Below are 20093 nucleotides of genomic sequence, written 5' to 3' on the forward strand. Positions count from 1 at the left end.
GTACACTCCAACCTTAATTATTTTCAATGTCAATTTAATTCAATCCCTAAATTTTCTATCCTTCTCCTGTAGCATTCATTCAAAATTTTAACCTCCCACTAAAGACTTTTTGACTGGTCCGTTTTAAAACGGTAGGAGATTATAGGGTGTTTTAATTCAACATTTCGATTGTTTATTTTCATGCATGCAATTCAAGTTGTAGTACCACCTCCCCCCCCCCCCCCCCCCCCCCTCTCTCCAAGCACATTTTTCTTGATTTTTCTTAATTTTGGGACGCTCAAAATAAAAACAGGACTATAGAAATGAGACGGAGGGAGTACAAAAAATTAGAATCGATACCCAACTTGATTATGCCTAAACAACTGTCCCCTATTTCATCTTCCCCGTTCTTCATCTTTCCAATAACTCTTCAACCTTAATTATTTTCAATGTCAATTTAATTCAATCCCCAAATCTCCTCTCATTCTTTTTTGGCGTTCACTCAAAATTTAACCTCCCACTAATAGAATTTTTGAGGTTATAGGGTGTTTTAATTCAACATTTCGATTTTTTATTTTCATGCATGCAATTCAAGTTGTACGTAGTACCACCCCCCTCTCTCTCTCTCTCTAAGCACACTGTTCTTGTTTTCTTAAGCATATCGGAAGTATGTTGTTTATTTTTCTTGCTTAATTAGTTGCAATTTATTTTGCAAAGAAGGAGAATCTTATAATGTATGGTTTCCATGCAAATGATTAAAGGTAGGTAAATCGTCATCAACATTTTAGGTGGGTTTTATTTGTATATTTTTGTTGATAGGGAACTTACAATTAGTTTTAGTTCTCCTATGAGAAAAGTTTTATCAATATAGTTCAATAGTTAGAATTTGTTAAGCCTTTCCCTTAATTGGATATCATGAGTATAATCGTACATTGTAACAGTTTTCACTACTACAGAAATGTCATTTTATAGCGTTTTTTTAATAGCGCTTTTACCTCTTCCGCTATTAAATGTATTATTTTTAACATATTATAGCGCTTATTTTATAACCGCTGTCATATGCACAACTTATTATAGGGCTCCATGTTAAACCGCTATTAAAACCTAAAAGAAAAATAAATATATAAAAAAAATAAAAACTAAAAAAACCCTATGGGAAACAAATAAAACCGCTCAGCAGCTTCGTTTCTCGTTTCTTCCCTTCTTATCTTTTACTCATAACCTTTGCTTCTCACTTTCAAGTCTCAAGACTCCTGATCATCGAAGCGGTGAAACTCAATCACCCTAAACCCTTCACAAGGCAACGCTTCCCTTGTCACTGAAAGAGTGCGACATCGAGTTTGAGAATGGGCGGTTGAATTACTGGGTTCTTGTTTTTCATTGTGAGAATGGGCGGTTGAATTACTTAGAATCAATCTTCATTGTAGCGCACAAGAAGGCTAAGCTCGAAAATGGCGTCAAAGGAATATCCATTTCTGTCGATATATACAACTGTGGATTTTTGTATACTCTCCTTTTCTCTCTCCTAATTTTGCGTTTGCGATTATGGTTTCAAATCTTATTTTCATTTGAAGTTTTTAAATTGAACGCTCGTGTGCTTGATTTTGGTTGCATATTGATTTGGAGGAGTCAATTCTGTTGGAATTGATATTTGATTACAATTTTGTTGCTTAATCTTGGATTTTGTGCACTTGATTAATTTTTTGAGTTGCGAATTGATTGAGAAATAGTATAATTGTTTGTTAATCTAAAAATTAAACTGATTTCACACGAATTAGTTACTATTTAAAGTACTACCGTAGTGAAAAACTAGCTAGAATCAGTTTCCTAGAAAAAACATATTGAAGATTAAAGTTCTCTAGTGTGTATGTCCAATTTTCTATTTTACTCCAAATACATGTCCTGTAGTTTTGATAATGTGATTGCCATTGACAAAAAAATCGCATTTCTGTTAGACCTCATTAATGAAATAGCAGTAAAGTAACTAGTGATAACCAAATATCGCGTTCTCTTGTGCCTCATGATCGAAACAGTAGTAATGACTAATGAGTATAAGGAACAAAATCACATTTCAATTTCATTAGATCTCATGAATGAAATTGGAGTCATGAGTACAAGTACGACCGAAAATCATATTTCAAAAACCCCATGAGGCCATATGTAACTATTTCATAATTTTATTGATATTACCTAAACTAGTCAAAGGGACTTAATAAGTATTGCAGCTGTTTTTGGCATGAATGGATGAAGCCTTGACAGATTCTAGAATTGACGTTTGGATTATTGGCTACTTTCATTTGTTCTTACACTATAGTCCAAGGCGAATTTGATGCATTAAGTTCCAGTTCATGTCAATTTTGTTATGCCTAATAAAGTGATAACAAGTGAGTTTCGCACTGGTGCTATTTTTTTCCTGTACAGAATGTCCCTCGGTCTTACTGTATATGAGATTTGGAAGGAAAGAAACCAATGGAGATTCCATAAATGTTTTCAGACTTGACATCAGATTCTGCAGATGATTCAGATCAGCGCTCATATCAGAATTTTACAGAAGGGGAAAAACTGCAGACTTTCTGTACTCGTTAATCTTTTATGTAGTATTAGTGCTCCTCTATGCATTTTGGTTGCTCTTCTAGTGTGTGCCTCTATTCTGCTAGCTACTGCTAACTGCAGGGTACTGCTTTGAGGGGAGGCCTGTTGGCTTGCTGCTGTTATCTGTGCAGGCTGATCTATTGTACAGATGCTTGTTTTTGCTATGTTTAGGCTAGGTGCAGCTTCTCTGCACAGGATGGGTGCTGCTGCTTATGTTGTTACGCTTCTTTGCACAGGTTGGGTGTTTCTTTGTTGCTTCTACTTCTGTTCTGTTGCAGTTGATGTTATGTGTTAGTTTTGCAGGCTGTGATGCCTTTTTTTTGTAGTGTTTCTGGTGTTTCTTTGTTTGGTACTTCTTGTATTCTCTACCTTTGGGTAATAAAAATTTTATTTACCAAAAACAAAATTGGTGCTATTTTCTGTCTGCCTAGCTATTAGATGTCTAACATGTGTTTATATTTGGTTATGTATTCAGAACTGTGTATAATGTAAGCCTGCCGACAAGCTGGCCAGCGGATTCATTGGATGTTGTATGAGGCAACTTTTCAAGATCGTGGGACAACCTTGATGTGTGAGTATTTATTTATTAGTTATAACTATATTTTCTCTATGGAAGTTCCTTAATTGTGAATCTGTAAACTGATAATTGTAATTCACAATTGAGAGGAAGTCAAAGATCATAAAGTAGAGAGAGAAAGGAGTTGGAGAACGGATTTGAGTTCCATAATAACCAGTAGCAAATATCTAGAGAAGCCATGATGTTTGGAAATCATGGTATATGTTTTCTTACTTAGAGAGGTTGTTCTATTGGACCAACGTAACTATGTTGTCAAAATCAGAAGCACTTATAAAGTTATAATTGACTTTACTGCAGCATGGTACTATTAGTAGCAAACTGCAGATTCTTGACCATGGCCTCTTCCTTTTTTTGAGGCCATAGCCTGCTAGTTCTTGTACTAGTGTATCGATCTGTCCCATAACTCTCTTGCATGACTAATCCCTGCAGAGGTATGGCATTACTGCCAGATAACCTTGCTATTCTCTCATACATAATTTTTTGTTGAAAACTTTTTACGCTGTTCCGCAGATTAAGCAATAATATATTTACATTTAAACATCATGCAAGGAAGTCCATATAAACCACTGTTATCTAATATCTAATATCTTTTGCACATATCCAGATATCCTCTTACATACCAAAAGCTTTAACTGAACAGAACATCTAATGCACAAATACAAGTTAGCAAAGTTTTTCACAACAACTACAATCATACATGTTTTTCATATTAACAACAACCCATTGATAATGCAATATACAGAAAAATACAAACACATCAAAGTTCTATAGCTGAAGAACTCTGTAATATTTTGTTATGCCTGTGAAGAACTTGAGACCTTACCTGAATGTATGCTTTGAGTTTAGAAACTCGCTTCTCTAACATCTTTCCTTGTGCTTCCATGAGTAACAATTAGGTAGATGTGTTGTTTCTTTACTCTACAATTGTCATCTATTTTGGATACTTTTGTATGTTTGAAACTGTAAATCTAAGTGGACTTTTGCTTTCTTATATGGCACTTATGTAGACGAAACTTATGTAAATATATTTTTTCAATATAATGCTTATGGTAATGCTAATTCTTTCTCACTTAACTTTTTCCCTTCTATATATATATATATATATATATATATATATGAATATCTTATATCTTATAATATGTATGAATATCTTATATCTCGTTATTTTGCAATACTTTTCAGATTTTCCAAGTTATAACAAAGAGCAGATTGACGAAGTAAGAACTCAATGGGTGCACCATGTTGTCTAACAACTGTATATTAGCTCGGTTACGTTGAATGAACCAATAATTGTACAGTTGTATTAATTAATGTATGTTGCGTAGTTTAATGTTTGTGTTCTTATTTTAGAACATCTCTATGTAATCGGTTTTATTAGGTTGACGTACAATTGAAAATTCTTTATAATGAGGTGTGGAAATTAATATACGATTATTTTTACTCTTCAATATATGGTGTTATTTTGAAATATGTATAATCATTTTGTGGTATAAAATGAAATATAATTCGGCTAGCAAATTATAAAATAATAAAATATCACTTTAATAGCGCTTTATATACCTATGCTATTATAAAATTATTTAAAGTTGGCGGGAAAATCTTTAACAGCACACCTTTAATAGCGCTTACAATGTGCTATAAAAGAAACATTTGATTTATTCTAATAATACTTTTGATAGCGCTTTTGAAAAGCGCTATTAAATGTAACTTTTACTTTTAATAGCGGAGCCATCAACAGCGCTTCAAGAAGCGCTGTAAAAGGCAAAAATAAGCGCTATTAAAAGCATTTTCTGGCGTAGTGTTTGTTGATTTTTGTACAAATGATATGTTATTGGTGGTAATATGTGATTTAAAGTGAATCTATTTTTTCAGGGGAGATGAACATAAGTAGAAAAATATTTCGATTGAAAAGACAAGACTTCGTAGGTCGTAAAATTTTATTATTGTCATTTGGTTTAAACACCTTCTAACACCTAGTTAAAAACAATATAACTTCTAAACTTCATTACACTACCAACATATAACCAAATCGTTCATCGCACGGCCCAACTAGTTCATCAATGCGTGCGATGATGTCTCATAGTGCAAAATTTGCTCATAGGTTGTAATTTTGATGAAATGAACTATATTTGATTCAATTTCTTATATTTACATGGGTCGGATAAGCTGGAAACTACTCCTATATACAAAGTAATTACAATTCAACAGGTTGAGCCCAGATCCCTTCATATGCCACAACTTGAACCATATATCCTTTATGTACCTGCAGTAGAAACAGCGGATTTTTAACCTAAAAAAGAGCAGAAACACAGAATTTCATTTGACTGAACATATATTGTTAATTTCTACTGACAAGGATTCAGAAAATGCTATACAACAGTTGTACAATGTATACATGAATGCATGTTCGAACTTCAAAGACGTACTTCACAGGTTAGTATCACGAATGTATATGTAGTACGGAGTATCTTTTCCGCCTCATTTGACCAGCTTTCATTTAAACAATACACATAATGCATGATAGGTAATGAGCTCAAACAAATAGAAGCAGTAAAGGATAACCCCAATAGTGTTGTCAGCTTCCACACCCAGAAATCCATCACGCACATATATTATGGACATTTAAGCATCAATTTCCTATAAACAACATTGCCAGCATATCTGCAGCTTGGATTGTAGGTTGCTGAGCAGCAAAATAGGTGTTTGTAGTTTACGCACCACAGTAGTACAATAGACAACCAAGCAAGCTTAATCCTTTTAGTATAGCCTATCCCCCTGACCCATAAGTTGTTCCAAGAAGATTAGCATCATTATTATCAAACGTTACAGATTCATGGTAATCAATAAACTCTAAATCAAAAGATTTTTAGCACAAAAATAAAGAACAAATTTGAAAAGAAGTTACACTATGTCACTAAGTCGGTCATGGCCAAACCAATAATAAATACCGTGTTTATCACCAAGGATTTTTAAAGCTAGCTCTTCATGGTGTGTTTTCATATATGCCTCTCATGAAGAAAAGTTGCAAATAAAGTTGAAGGCTAGAAATCAAGAAAAGAAATATTTGTCATGCAATACCTAACTCTAGAAAAGAACAGCAAGAGAAAAAGTTCAGCTACCTCAACCACTATTTACTCTATGTAAAACCTATAACCTTGTCTTCAGGCAACCACTCAGCGGTTATAATAGTATCCAGGTGAAGGGAGATTATGTTGTTGAAAAGAACATTTATACACCAGGTTTTTATCTAAATGAAACATAAGATAAAGATAATTTGTCATAGGAATGAAAGTTCTTGAGGAGTTTGAAGGATTGAGTTAGGTAGTATATAGAATGGTAGCTCTTGTTTGTACAGTGGGCTACTGCAAGAATTTATTTTTATTTTCTATAAAGCATGAACCACAAGGTTTCCTGAACTCAAAAATGGAGCTCAGTACAAAATTCCCAATGAGGCATAATTGCTGATGGAAGTTGAAAACCGTCTTAAACGATCGTCGAGGGAAGAGGGAGAAACATCAAAATAGGATTTTAATTTTAACAGCAAGCAAGTAAAACTGCAACTGCTCACCAATAACAAGAAAAAAGCACAATCTCAGTTCTCGTTGTTATAGAGAACTTACAGGAACTTTAGCTTCATTTACTTTTTTGTTGCATCAGTGAACATGGCTCGAGTCCAGTGCTCAATATCTTCAGTTTCAGATGGTGGCGGAGGAAATTTTGGATACTCCACAAAGTCCCATCCGTCAAAGAGGTTATCATTCTTTCTGACATCAGCAACGTCAGCCGCATACAGAAAACTGGGTGCAGAATTCGGAAGATTTTTATCCCACATATTTCTCTGCATGAGGGAAATTAAATAGAGAAACAAGACATAAGCATCTAATACATAGAAATACCATCATTTGATTGAGAAAGAAACATGCCAGACATTCAGGAGGGAAAAAAAAGAACCTATTATTGTTTTACTTCCATTTTTTTAGCTGCGAGGACAGAGTTTTTTTTTTACTCCATCCCTGCAATATTGCACCTAATACCTATGATTGTTCTTTTATATATAAATAAGAACCCCCTCCCTAAATCTACCCATGGAATAAATTCCGGGATATGGCTGCCCTTCCATTTATTGCATCCATGACGTGTTTGCATGTAGCACTTTACTCAATTTCAGAATTTCAAGTGTCGTTACTGACATCTAGCCAAGTCAACTGCTCGGACATTCATGAAGAATGGACTAATGGAGCATCAATATATTAATTTGTAACTCAATTCAACTAGTAGCTTTCCATGCTTACTAGTCAAAAGGAGGAATAAAAATAAGATTTACTCTATAGCCTTAACATTTACCATAGCAGAAACAATTTGTAGCTGTAACATTTACCATAGCAGGTTGTGCATGAGCGCTTTCCAGCATTGTGCTTGACATCATAGAATTCACATTCCACACAGATTTATTCAATTGCTGAACTTGCTTACAAGATCTACAAAAAAAATAAAAAATAAAGTATTAGACAAGATGGTAGAAAACGAAATACTTTAAATTTGCATATGATATAAACGAAAAGGAAAATTGCCAAAAAAAAAAAAAAAGAGGAACAGTTAAATACTCTGTTAAAAAAAAGAGGAACTGTTGAATACTTTAATTATTGCTGTGTACATGAACTGTTAAATATCTGTTTTTTGAGAGCTCCAACGGCTAGTTTTAATTAAAAAGCTAACTTAAACGAAAGGAAAATTGCCAAAAAAAAAAAAAAAAGGCAAAAACCAAAGCAACTTGTGAGAAATGGAAAACGGTAAAGCAAACACAGGAAAGACTTGACTACTTAACAACCCCTCGTGTATGGAATCTGTGTTCTCCCCCCTTCTTGTGTGAATCTGATGTTCTTCAATCTGAATAAGAGATGTCTAGTAAAATTCAAGTAGCTAATACCAAAAATAAACATGGAAAAATTGCAAAACCAGGTTGACCAGAAGTCTTTAAAGTTTAAACTATAATTTCCAACAAGTGTACCGAAGTTATCACAACAAACACTGTGGTGGCTGGATTGATAGGGATGATTTCTAGGTAGACAGGCTTGTAATCTCAATGCCCCCTTCACATACAAATTATATCAAAACTGACTGCTCCTAAGCAATGACACACATTATAGTCTATCACAACAAACATAGAACAGAATTATGCAACAAGTTCATATGGGAAAAGATGTATTGCTAGACAACCTTGAACATGCCATCTTCAAGGAGAAAACGGATCGGACTTCCTTGGACGAAGAAAGAGTTGCAAGCAAATTTGAAAATGCTTCGAATGTAGAAGCATCAGTGGGAACATCAAGGCACAGAGAATTATAACAGTATGCTGTTATACAAGCCACACTTTTTTTAAGAAGAGCAATCCCTTTCTGCAAGTCATTGTGGCTCTCTATTGAATGCGGTGATGCACAAGAATAATTGAAACTAATACTTCCAGAAGGATCCAGTCTGGGTTTCCTCTCAGATTCTACTGATGCAACTTCAAAATGGCTTGATCTCTCTGACCACGAGTTTTCTCCGCCAGTAGAGCAACAATTTTGTCTGGGAATGAAAAGTGGATACTCATTGCTGCAGATAACAGGAAAAAAAGAACTGTTAAGATGATTAAGAAGATAATACAACAAAAATGATGCTCAATTCCTCAAGCATTACTCAATCCATCCCTTATTGTGTGCCCTATTAGGATTGGCACGCTTTTAAATGAGTGAGAAAACAGAGAGGAACAAGTTTGCGGGAGAGTCTGGGTCCGAAGTTAGAGAAAAAACTTGTGACGTAAAGGATGGGGCAAACATTTAGAGATAATTCCCAAAAGAAGTGCCGGGTAAACAAAAAGGGATGGATGGAGTAATAACATAATAAATACGCAGCTGGATTTTGAAATAATACCTTCTAGAGGATGGACGAGCATCCCAATATGAATCTCTTTGCCATATTCGAGAGCAAGAACCCTGAAGAATGAATTAAGGCATTGAATTTAGCAGCGATAACTTAAGAACGAAGGAAGTAACTATCAAGCATCTTCATGAAAACTTACAGCAAAACCAGAGTTGTGAAGTGTAGGCAGACACAGGATATGATTAACAAGATTCAGCACTTGCACCATGTACCTGTTTTGATAAATGATTAGTATTCATAATAAGACCTGAGAAACTGCATCGACCAATTTTCAATATAAGTAGTAAATAATTAAAATTAATCAAGTTTCATTACATAAACAAACAACTCTGACGAAGCAGGAACACCATAATTTCAACTCAAAAGAAAAAAGAACAACTCGTTGAGCTCTTAATGAAACATTAGTCATTTACTAATGTATGCTATCGCTCACATAATCACCTAAACCTTGCTACAGGGGACATCAAACTATTTTTCTCATATAAGACATACATAAGAAATTATGTTGCTGAACTGCATAAAATCCAGTCAATATTACCATTAAAGTAACAGAGTAACAATCAATGATGATGGCCTTTTTATCCAACAAACTTTGTCAAAGGAATTTAAGAGTAAACATAAACCCTCCTTCCAAAACTAAATGTATACCCCAACGATGCTGCTAGCTCCTCTGCTGGAACGGAATGAGGATTTAAACCCCGTGGTAATCGAGCATTGCAAATTACATCGTACTGACCATTGAAGCCATCCTTCTTCTCATTATCCACCTTCACCTGATACCAACAAAAGGGAATTTAAAGCACAGAAGATACTGGGAAACAACACTTCTAGAGCACTTCAACTATATAAAGCAACATCCATATGAGGCAAAACAAATTACCAGTTCGCAGTAGACACAAGATTGTTCAAAAACATCACAAAGACCAAGAAAAAACACATGAAAATTGAAAATTGTAGCAACCTATTACCTGTGGCTAAGATCCAAGATTCTAGGAGTCGCATGTTCAGTCATTACCAACATTGAGAATGAGAAAGAAATGAAAAGAGCTTTAACTACCATGTTCCTGGAACAATGCACGTGTCTATGGCACATATGTATTTAATTTCCAACTTGGCATGATTTAAATAAGGGAAGGGAACTTCGTCTTCAAATTATATTAGCAAGTCTGGACAAGCTAGATAGACCAGCGGTAATATAATCTCCTCTTTCTTGGTGGTCACAATCATTAATGTGGTGGTATTGCCGGCTTTGCGGCCTTCTGAATTTTGTTAAAAGAAAGTAGGTCTGTTTCACATAGCAGTTATCCAATGCCAATGAGTCTATCTCTGACGAATTTGAAAGCTTTAAAATATAAGAAATTCAACAGGAGTTCCTCATGTAATTAACCAGTCTGTTGATAGATTGAAGAAATACGGAATTCATAAAGTACACTTCTAATTATGTTTGATTATTATGACACGCGGCACGCCCCTTGAAAAGTATTTATGTTTAATTTTCTGTCAAGTGAAACAAATATACTACAAAAATCTCCCTTGCACAGTGCACAGTGCACAGTGCACAGTGCACAGTGCACAGTGCACAGTCCACACCCAAGCTAAAGATCCTAAGCTAAAGCACCACAACTATAAACCCAAATAGTGTGGAGTCAAGGAGGAGTTTTCCTAATCAACAATCCTTCTTCATTTCCATCAATGGTTCAATTGCTCAGAAATTTCTTGAAGTTGTCCTAATTGCCTATATCCACAGGAGAGACCGAAAGAGAGAGGAGAAAGGAGTGACAAAAGGAGCTGGGAAGGGGAGGGTGTTTGTTTTTTCCCTTTAGACAAATTATTATTCCCTCCAATTAAACAATGAAATTCCCCTTCCTTTGAGAGTGATCAACATTTCAACAACAATCCTGTTATCCTTCTTAAATTTATCTCCACAACAGCCACTTTTCCGCTATGTAGGCTGAAGCTATATATTACTCCTATGAGATTTGTGAACAAGTTCTCAGCTAGGAGCCTAGGAGTAGTTTAGACCAAACCAATCTACCATCTATTATTCTAGTCAGTGATAGCTTAGTAAACAATAATTCATGTACAAGAGATCCCTGAGTAAATATCCCACAGGATTGGTTGAAGCCGACAACGTTATCTTACCCAAAGTAGCACCAAGGTAACATGGACAGCAGGGCAACAAAGCAAGGGAATATAAGAACAGTGTTACAAAACTAATCAAACACTAAAGTGCCAAAAAGTGATGGAAACAAACAGGGTTTTGGAAACTACCAGACGTTGTGGAAACAACTTGCAGATTTGTTTTACAACAACTGATTGTTTATGTAAACGCTCCGAGGTTATTGCCATCTGCAGATCACAGTGACGATGAAGCATCGGACATTGAAATATTATAAAACTCCAATTGAGCCTTGTAAAGATAAATTCTTAGCTGGCTGAAAATATCTGTTGCAAAGCAAAAGTACAGTAGCCCAGTTGATTATAGGCATATGTAACAAAATACTTACATGTCCCAAACTCTGAGTGCATATCCAATTAGGATAAGACTTCTCCAGCTGTTCAACCCGGTGTTTTTCTAACTGATCACAAAATATAGCACATGAAAGCTTTAGCTAAACTATGTCTGAAAAATTTGGAAATGCGGAGAATGAATTCTGAACCAATCAAAACATATCACTTAGGAACATAGAAGGAAGAGAGGAGTGGGGTGGGGGGAGTACCATGTTTTTAGAAAAATCAAGCAACGCGTATGTCACTTTAAGATCACCAGACACTTTCTCCAATTTTGATTTCCCTGCCATTTATAAACCGCAGTTACTTTTTCATTCTACTGTTACAAAATTAATTTGCCAACAAAATCATATGTAACAGGAAAAATCTCCGCACCATGCAGAAGTTGTTCTCTCGATTTAAGAAGCTTCTCTTTCAGCCCAGAAATCTTCTCATTTTGAACAATCTTCCAATTAAGCTGCTCATCTGCCTTTCCCTGTTGTACAACAACCAAAACACACAAGTTCTTCTCACTCTTTCTCCCCTCAATCTCTTTCAAAATTTCTTGTTCCCTTTTCGGTTACACCACACAAAGGTCTCAAACAATGAAAGCACACTAAGTTCACGAATACAAACCCAACTCCCAATCACTAAAAGTCTATAATGCAGCTATATCTGGCAAGCAATGGTACAATAATGTCCAAAATGAGACTACTATCAAAAAAATGTCCAAAATGAGACTACTATCAAAAATATGTCCAAAATGCGACTAAAGGTGCAGCAATGCAGCATAAGTTTGGGTTCTTTATGTTTCTATAACGCTAACGCCTCATGATAATCGTTTCTTCAATTTATTTAATTTAATTTTGCTGCAATTGAAAGAATATGAGTAAATGTCCAATATACAATGATCAAAAAGTACTTTTTCATCAAAATCATCAGAATATACAATGTAAATAGAAATCAAACCTTGGCAACTAACTTATCCGTAAGCCTCGAGTAAAGTTGATCACGGCGACTCCGCACCGATTTCAGCAAAGTATAGTACTCATTTAATCTGAACTCAATTCAATCCAACCAAACCTAGTATATCAGAGACGTATTTTAAAGCATAAAAACCGAAAACCGTAGTGATTTGAACTTCAATTATACCTGTAATTTACACATACTATGCAGATTGAAGCAAGATTTGAGCTTTCACAAATTCCACAGCAAGAGGATTTGCGATTCGTCATATAAACCTTCTTTTAGAATATAATTAATCATCAATTGTGCAAAAAATTAGCTGCGTAAATCATAAACTAATAAATTACCACCAAAAAAATGCAGAAAAAAAAAGAGTTCATCTTACCTTTGTGAAATTCGAATTCCTGAACAATTTGAGGGGCAATTGACGAAATTGAATTTGAAGGATTAAATAAATAAACTAATAAAAAAAATTGATGGCGAAATAATTGATACAGGATTTTGCAATTGGGGAAAATTTAAGGACAGATGAAGTTCAATTGCAATTGAAAATCTGACAAGCAAATAAGAGTTGAAGTGACAGAATGAATAGTTGTAATTTCAAACAATTTGTGTTCTTAAATGGTTCGAGTCGATTAAAAATTGAAAAGGAACATTCAATTATGGATTATGGAGAAAATTGTCGAAATAGATATGGAATTATGGTGTTATTAAAATTAAGTAATAAGAGTCATGCTTTAGCGTAAATCACTAATGCTTAACTAGTAAAAAAACCAATGATGTCTTGGTCCGGTGGTTAAGATTGAGGATTATTCTTATGTGGACCTGGTTCACAATAATATTAGTGTGGACCCAAAATCAATCTATCTATTATACTAAAAGAGAGGAAATCAATGTGGAGCTGACAAATGTCACTCTCTGATTGCCTCTCTTATAGATATAAAAAAAATTAAAATAAAATAATTTGTTAACATTTTCCTTATAAAGTATTTGATTCTATTTTCCTAAGAAAAATATGTTATTCTATACATGTGGAATATTTTGTAAAATCTTTTCTATATTCTGTTAACAAATATAACCAATATGGTTATCTTTTTATAAAACAATTAATCCATTATACGGAGTACTCCGTACATAGTAAGATATTTATATAAAAAAAGGTTTAGAGTAATCTACTAATTTGTACTTACATAATATATTAGAATACAAATAAATTAGAAAACTAATACAATATGAATAAGAGTCTATAAAAAAGGTTACCATACTACTCCATAATATTTTAGCTACTAAACGATAATTATAGCCGTCAATTTATATATTATACTAAAAGATAGGAAATTAATACGGTGATGATAAATGTCACCCTCTGATTCACCCCTCTTTTCATATAAATTAATTTGAATCAAAATATTTTATTTACTATATGGGAACTAATACTCTAGGTACAAAAAAATTATAAATGATAAAATAGAAGGAAATTTATCCAGCTCTATAATGCCAAGTTTTACGTTTCTTATGGAATTATAATAACATTATATTATTATTTTTCCATTCTCACGCAAATAACAAACTATTCCAGAAACAATACAAACACATATGTGTAATCTTCAGCTGCAGAAATATTATGTGTGCAATTGCTTATTAAAAAATAATAATAAAATAGACACTAAGTATGACACATGTCATCTCATTGTGTGCCTTTCATTTTTTTTTTATTTTTTAAGTTAGTAAAAAATTGTCTATAGAAGAAAAAAAAATACACGGAGTATATAGTATTACCGATTGTTATACAAAATTAACGAGAAATTATTACCAAACTTAGAATATTCAAAGTATCAAATTTATCATTTATCAAAAAAAAAATCAACTTTATCAATTACTTATTTGTTTTAATTTGAATCTCCTAATAAAACATATACTTATAGAACATAAAAATTAATACGGAGTACTCGGTATAAATTTTAACCATGGATATGTTATATTTTGGTCAATGAGGATTAATTTTTTAATCTCATTTAAAACTTTTGCTATAAATATGTACTTACGAATTACAGTTACACTTGGTTTATATATACATATAATCTTCTTATTTATAAAATCAAGCTAAAACCATTGTGCTCATAATTTTAGGTATATATTTATTTTTCCTCCTACGTAGTTGCTTAATTTAACAAGTCGTATACAACTCATACATTTACAAAAACCTGTGGATATAAGTATAAACTAGCTTAATTAACTAGTATAATACCCGTGCGATGCACGATTTATAATCTAAACATAAATTTATATGAAACTTGGTAGACGATTATCATCAAAATAGATCTTATAGCTACTCTGTATTCTCCAAATTAGAATTAATAATTGATAAATTTATTATTGCTCATTCGGTGTCTTATTTATTAAAATAGTTAAAACAAATAAGGGTACATAAATAAATTTATTTTCTTTCTTATTCACCTCTTGTGTCAAGCATAAACTTAATTATCTCATTCACCCTTCACATCGATAGTAATACCTAGTTATTACTCGCAGTCGACCATTAAATTCATTACCCGACCACTTAACACCTAACTATACCATTTACTTTATTCAGCCAGAGATAACTTTGAGGCGAGGTGAGACCTGCACACTCATACCCGCCTATAATTTTCATCTCCATCCACGACATAAACGATACCCACCACTTCCAATCCCAGAGGTACAAAATAAACTTTAGCCCCCTCTTCATGACCCCCCCTCCAATGTATCCATCCCCGCCTCAAACGCACCCCTAGACTCAATGTTTTTGGTAAGATAGTTTTGAATTTCAAAACTTATTGAGTTTTTGAAATTCCTTAGTCTGATTAGAGTAACTGAATAAATAAATAAAATATTATAATAAGTTAGTAGTAATTTTTTTTTATATTATTCATAATCAATTAGATGAAGGATTAGCAACGCAGGTGGGTCCAATCTAAAATTTATCCTTGTCCCGTCTCCCACGACGAATACATTTTTTAACTCCATCATCCACCAAACTTTCCGCCATCCCCGTCCACTTGAGGAGGATGCACGGGGGTCTCCCAAAAATATGCCTCGTTGACAATCTGACATCACTATATATATTCGATCAATAATCCTTTCCTTAACCAACTTTTAAATATATGGCAAAAATATTACGATAATAACAATGTGGAAAATTTTGTTTTTCATATTTAAGATTAAGTACAGGCTAGGACCCGTCATAAAAAAAATGGCTAGGGGTCTCAGTTTGTTAATTAAAATTGGTCAATAAAATGTTTGAGACAACCTTGTAAAATATATTTAATCAAGAGTTAAGATTTGTTATGCATATCCGGATTCATTATATATATGACACTAATTCTTAAAAAGATGATAGCATTGTAATAATTTAATTGATAGTACATGATCAACTATTATAAGATTTCCGGTATCAGAAATGCATGCAAAGATTCATTGGATTTCAAATAATAAACGATCAAAGATAAACATTCGTCATACATATCCGTATCTAGCGTATGACATAATTTCTAAATAAAAATTGATACCGCATCCAGTAGTTTACAATTAGTCATTATTTATGTTATAAGCTAGAGAGGCAAATCATAGAGCGATATTTGTCATATCCACATCGATTTGACTTCCGTTTGGTATAGTACAAAGTATATAGATATGGATATGGAGTATAAATTTTAATTAAGAAATTTATTGGTCATAAGTAAATAGTACTTCGTAGTATAATCAATTATTACCATAACTAATTAGAAGCTAGATTGTAGGTAAAATAAATACGAATTATATTATTATTTTATCATATGATTTTTATTTTTATTATAAGAGAGGCACATCAGACAACATTATTTTTTCAGGTCCACATAAATTTGTCACTATTTTAGTATTACGTATACAAATGTTGTTAAAAAATGATTAAATTATCATTCAATTGTTTAGCCTAAAATATATGAAGGAGCTTTTTTAAGTAGAGAGTAACGTGTGTTAGTTGCATATCGATTTTCTTATTTACTACTTCTACCATGCTTTTGGATAATGCAATTTTATTTTCACGGTTGTTAATAAGTAACTTCAACTGTTAATATCTTAAATTATCAAATAAGTAAAAATTATTTTTAAAAAATGGTAATATTGTGTAAGTATTTAGACAAATCCAAAAAAAATGTTAGAGAGTACATGACTATGTTCATTATAAAGTATTAATAATCACACAAAAAAAAAAAAAAACAGAAAAAGTAGAGGGATAAGTAAATATAATAGATAGTGTTAAAATCAAAGAGTTGCATCTAAAATTGAGGAACTAAGTAGTAGATTAGTAGGTGGATTAGATTACGCAAGTTTTCTTCATGTTTAACAAAGTTACATTTTTTTAAAAAAAATAGTTAAATATTACTATCAATGGCTTTGATAATATCGAATTTAGTTACTAAATATACTACGTATAAAATTGTACAACCAATTGCGGTTTTCAAATTTAGTTGTTAAAATATTATAGAGTATTATAGTAATTTTTTAATACACTCTTATTCATATATACTTGATTGATTTTCTGATTTATTTGTATTCTAATTATCCAATATCTGTATATTGCTTTTAAAATTTTATAAAAATCCTAGGTACTAAGTATAATGGATTAATTTTTTTTATATAAAAATAACATTATATTGGTCATATTTGTTAGCAAAGTACATAAAGTATAATTTACAAAATATTCTCCATGTGTAGAATGTTTTTTGTTTTTTTGGAAAATAGAATCAATTTTTTTATGAGGGGCAAGTTAATTCAATCAAGATTGAACCTCACTTCGATCGCCTTACGCTGTTTAAAATAATTACAGAATCAAATATTTAAATTTTTATATATTTTTTTATTTCTATAAGAGAGGCAAATCAGATAGCGATATTTATCAGCTCCACATTGATTTTCTCTCTTTTAATATAGTATATAGGTAACCTAATATTGATATATTTGGTCAAATTCCACCTTACCTTTGAGCTAAATTTTGATAATTTTGACATAAATTTATTATTAAAAATAATTTTACTATTAACCATAATATTGATAAAAAAAAAAAAAAATTAAATATGACCACATTTTTAGGATGTGAGGATTGTTTCCAAGTCAATTAAATCCAAATCCGCACCATGCATCACCAAGGTGTGATGCACGATTTACATGTCAAAATATTAATTTTGCTCGAAATTTTATATATAAGTGATATTGCAACACTTCACATTAACATTTAATAATAATTTTTTGTTGCAAACATATTATAATAAGAATATTTTTACTAAGTAAAAGAAATGTCAAAATCATAAAGTAAAATTGTGATAATTTAACTTCTCATCCACCAATAATAATTCAATTGAGCTAGTTATTGTTGAAACATTGTAATTCGTTTGTTTTCAAACCTCACATTCGTTTCCTTTAATTTCCATGATGATGTAACGGGGTATCATAATGCATGTTATAATAGCTAATTTTGACTCTGGTGATTTGACCGTAAATAATATGACATGTTATTATATATGTACTTTAATGAATATATTGTATAAAGGTGTGAGAATTGCACAGAATAACACATACTCCCTCCGTTCTTGAATGTTAGTCCCCTTTCTTATTGAGTTCTTTTTTATTAGTTATTTTTGGAGTCTTTCCTTATCTGTTCAACATTATCCATTTTATACCCTTATAAATATCCAAATGGCTCACTTGTTTACTCTCAATTAAAATTTATCCCATTAAACCCCTTAATTCTTTCTCTACCCTACACACATTGGTTAGATTCTATTGAAATACCATATTTCAATAGTATTTTTTGTTGAAATGTTTTCAATTACAAAAGGGACTAACACTCAAGAACGAAAGGATACATATTTTTGTGGAAAACATTGAATAAAGATTGTAATAAAATGAAATAAACACGTATTAGAATGATAATTGCAAAAGTAGCACATAATATTGCATTCCATAATTTTGTGGAAAAGATTGTAATGCATATGACATCTTGCATGATGACAAATGGTTATAATATGCACTCAAATTTACTAACAAACACGTTTTGCGAAATATTTTTTTGGAAAAGATTGTATTCTTATTAGAGATATGCATGTTAATGAAAAGTAATTATAGTAGATATACTATAATTATGTTAGGTAGTCAATGTAAATATATAAAGATAATATAATAAAATTGTGTTAGATAATCACATATAAATTATAAACATAGTAACAATATGTAAGAATAATGTTAGGTGTGACTCGTGACATTGAAATAGAATTATGCCAGGATACATAGATCTTGATGTATTTTAATGAGTAATAAGTATATATAAAATAAAAAAGTCAAAAATATCTTTTACAATAGTTACTTAATTAATACTTGTGCTTCACTTTTTTTTTTTGGAACTAATTCACGTTTTACATAAAGTTACAATGATATCATGATTTATTAAATGAGTAGTAATAAAGTTAAAGATATTATATGAGTATTTTCTGCAGCTTGATCAAGTTATGATATTATTCCATATATGTATTAGAGAGTATTTTTAACTAAAAGAGAGGCGAATCAATGAGTGACACTTGTCATCACCACATTGATTTCCTCTCTTTTAGTATATTATATAGATAGGTAAAGTCTTACGTAGATGCTAACGAAGATCCGAGATTAAAAAAAATATAAAGTTTCAAGAGGTAATAAAAAATGACTTAGATATAAACATCATAGTAGAAAATCAAATATGTATATCATAGATCTTTCACCTTAGAAAGAAAAAAGAATCACCTATATTAAGAAAAGATCACCTAGCTAGGTTATACGGGAAATATGTAAGACTACACTATATTTTAAGCTAAAAATAGATCATTCATATTATAAGACCTTAAACTAGCTATATGACACAAGACTATTTCATAATATTTTACAAACTAAATATCTAGGTGTTGATTTTATAAATGTAACACAACCATAAAGATATTGATCACCTAGACTATACGGTAAAAAATACTCACAGATAAAGAAAAGTTATTTAATTATATCATAAATCTTTCAACTTAGAAAGAAAAAAAAAATCACCAATATTATGAAAACATCACCTAGGTTATACGAAAAATAGGTAAGACTACACTATATTTTAAGCTAGAAATAAATCATATTATAAGACCTTAAACTAGCTATATGACACAAGACTGTTTCATAATATTTTACAAACAAAATATCTAGGTGGTGATTTTATAAATGAACACCACCATATATAAATATATTGATCACCTAGACTATACGGTAAAAAGTACTCACAAATTAAAAAAATAAATTAATTTGAGGGATTTGGGACTACGTTAAGAATTAATTAAAGTTCCAAAGGGCCGGGGAAAAAAATCATCTAGATTATACGGAAAATAAGTAAGATTACACTACAGAGTACTATTTAAGTTAGAAACAGAACATTCATATTACAAACTGTATGACACAAGACTATTTCATAATAATGATTTACACACAAAATATCTAGGGGTGGTTTTATAAATGTAACGCCACCATAAAGATAATGATCACC

General features: G+C 31.9%; 1 protein-coding gene and 1 long non-coding RNA gene across 4 annotated transcripts; one reads left to right on the forward strand and one right to left on the reverse strand.

The window, feature by feature from the left end:
- The first annotated feature begins 1056 nt into the window (after nt 1-1056).
- On the forward strand, nt 1057-4596 carry LOC110789775 (uncharacterized). Its single transcript, XR_008927799.1, has 3 exons — nt 1057-2807; nt 3047-3142; nt 4331-4596. It is a non-coding gene; the product is annotated as an uncharacterized lncRNA (long non-coding RNA).
- Nucleotides 4597-5052: 456 nt separating this feature from the next.
- Nucleotides 5053-13227, reverse strand: LOC110785016 (uncharacterized). Of its 3 annotated transcripts, none has more exons than XR_008927800.1 (14): nt 12912-13227; nt 12713-12801; nt 12530-12617; nt 11957-12056; nt 11791-11864; nt 11578-11649; nt 11342-11419; nt 9719-9843; nt 9210-9282; nt 9062-9123; nt 8366-8743; nt 7527-7626; nt 6717-6986; nt 5053-5411 (listed from the first exon to the last, which is right to left on the reverse strand). XR_008927800.1 is itself a non-coding variant. In XM_021989459.2 (14 exons), exons 2-13 carry the CDS (start codon nt 12793-12795, stop codon nt 6786-6788), a joined length of 1434 nt encoding a protein of 477 aa, XP_021845151.1. In that variant the 5' UTR covers nt 12796-12801; nt 12912-13226; the 3' UTR covers nt 5053-5411; nt 6769-6785. The 3 variants fall into 3 exon arrangements, 2 of the variants coding, with proteins under 2 accessions (XP_021845151.1, XP_021845152.1); XM_021989459.2 differs by having other exon boundaries at nt 6769-6986; nt 12912-13226; XM_021989460.2 differs by having other exon boundaries at nt 6769-6986; nt 12713-12804; nt 12912-13226.
- Nucleotides 13228-20093: the final 6866 nt, after the last annotated feature.

The sequence above is a fragment of the Spinacia oleracea genome, chromosome 2, assembly GCF_020520425.1.
Source record: "Spinacia oleracea cultivar Varoflay chromosome 2, BTI_SOV_V1, whole genome shotgun sequence".
Lineage (NCBI taxonomy): Eukaryota > Viridiplantae > Streptophyta > Magnoliopsida > Caryophyllales > Amaranthaceae > Spinacia > Spinacia oleracea.

Bases quoted from the DNA above. Each gene is read 5' to 3' on its own strand.
- LOC110785016 (XM_021989459.2), bottom strand. From the start codon at position 12,795: ATGACGAATCGCAAATCCTCTTGCTGTGGAATTTGTGAAAGCTCAAAT. The intron at 11,650-11,790 runs GTACTCCCCCCA...TTTTGTGATCAG, and splicing joins TTGATTTTTCTAAAAACATG to TTAGAAAAACACCGGGTTGA. The intron at 8,744-9,061 runs GTATTATTTCAA...TGTTATCTGCAG, and splicing joins GCTCGTCCATCCTCTAGAAG to CAATGAGTATCCACTTTTCA.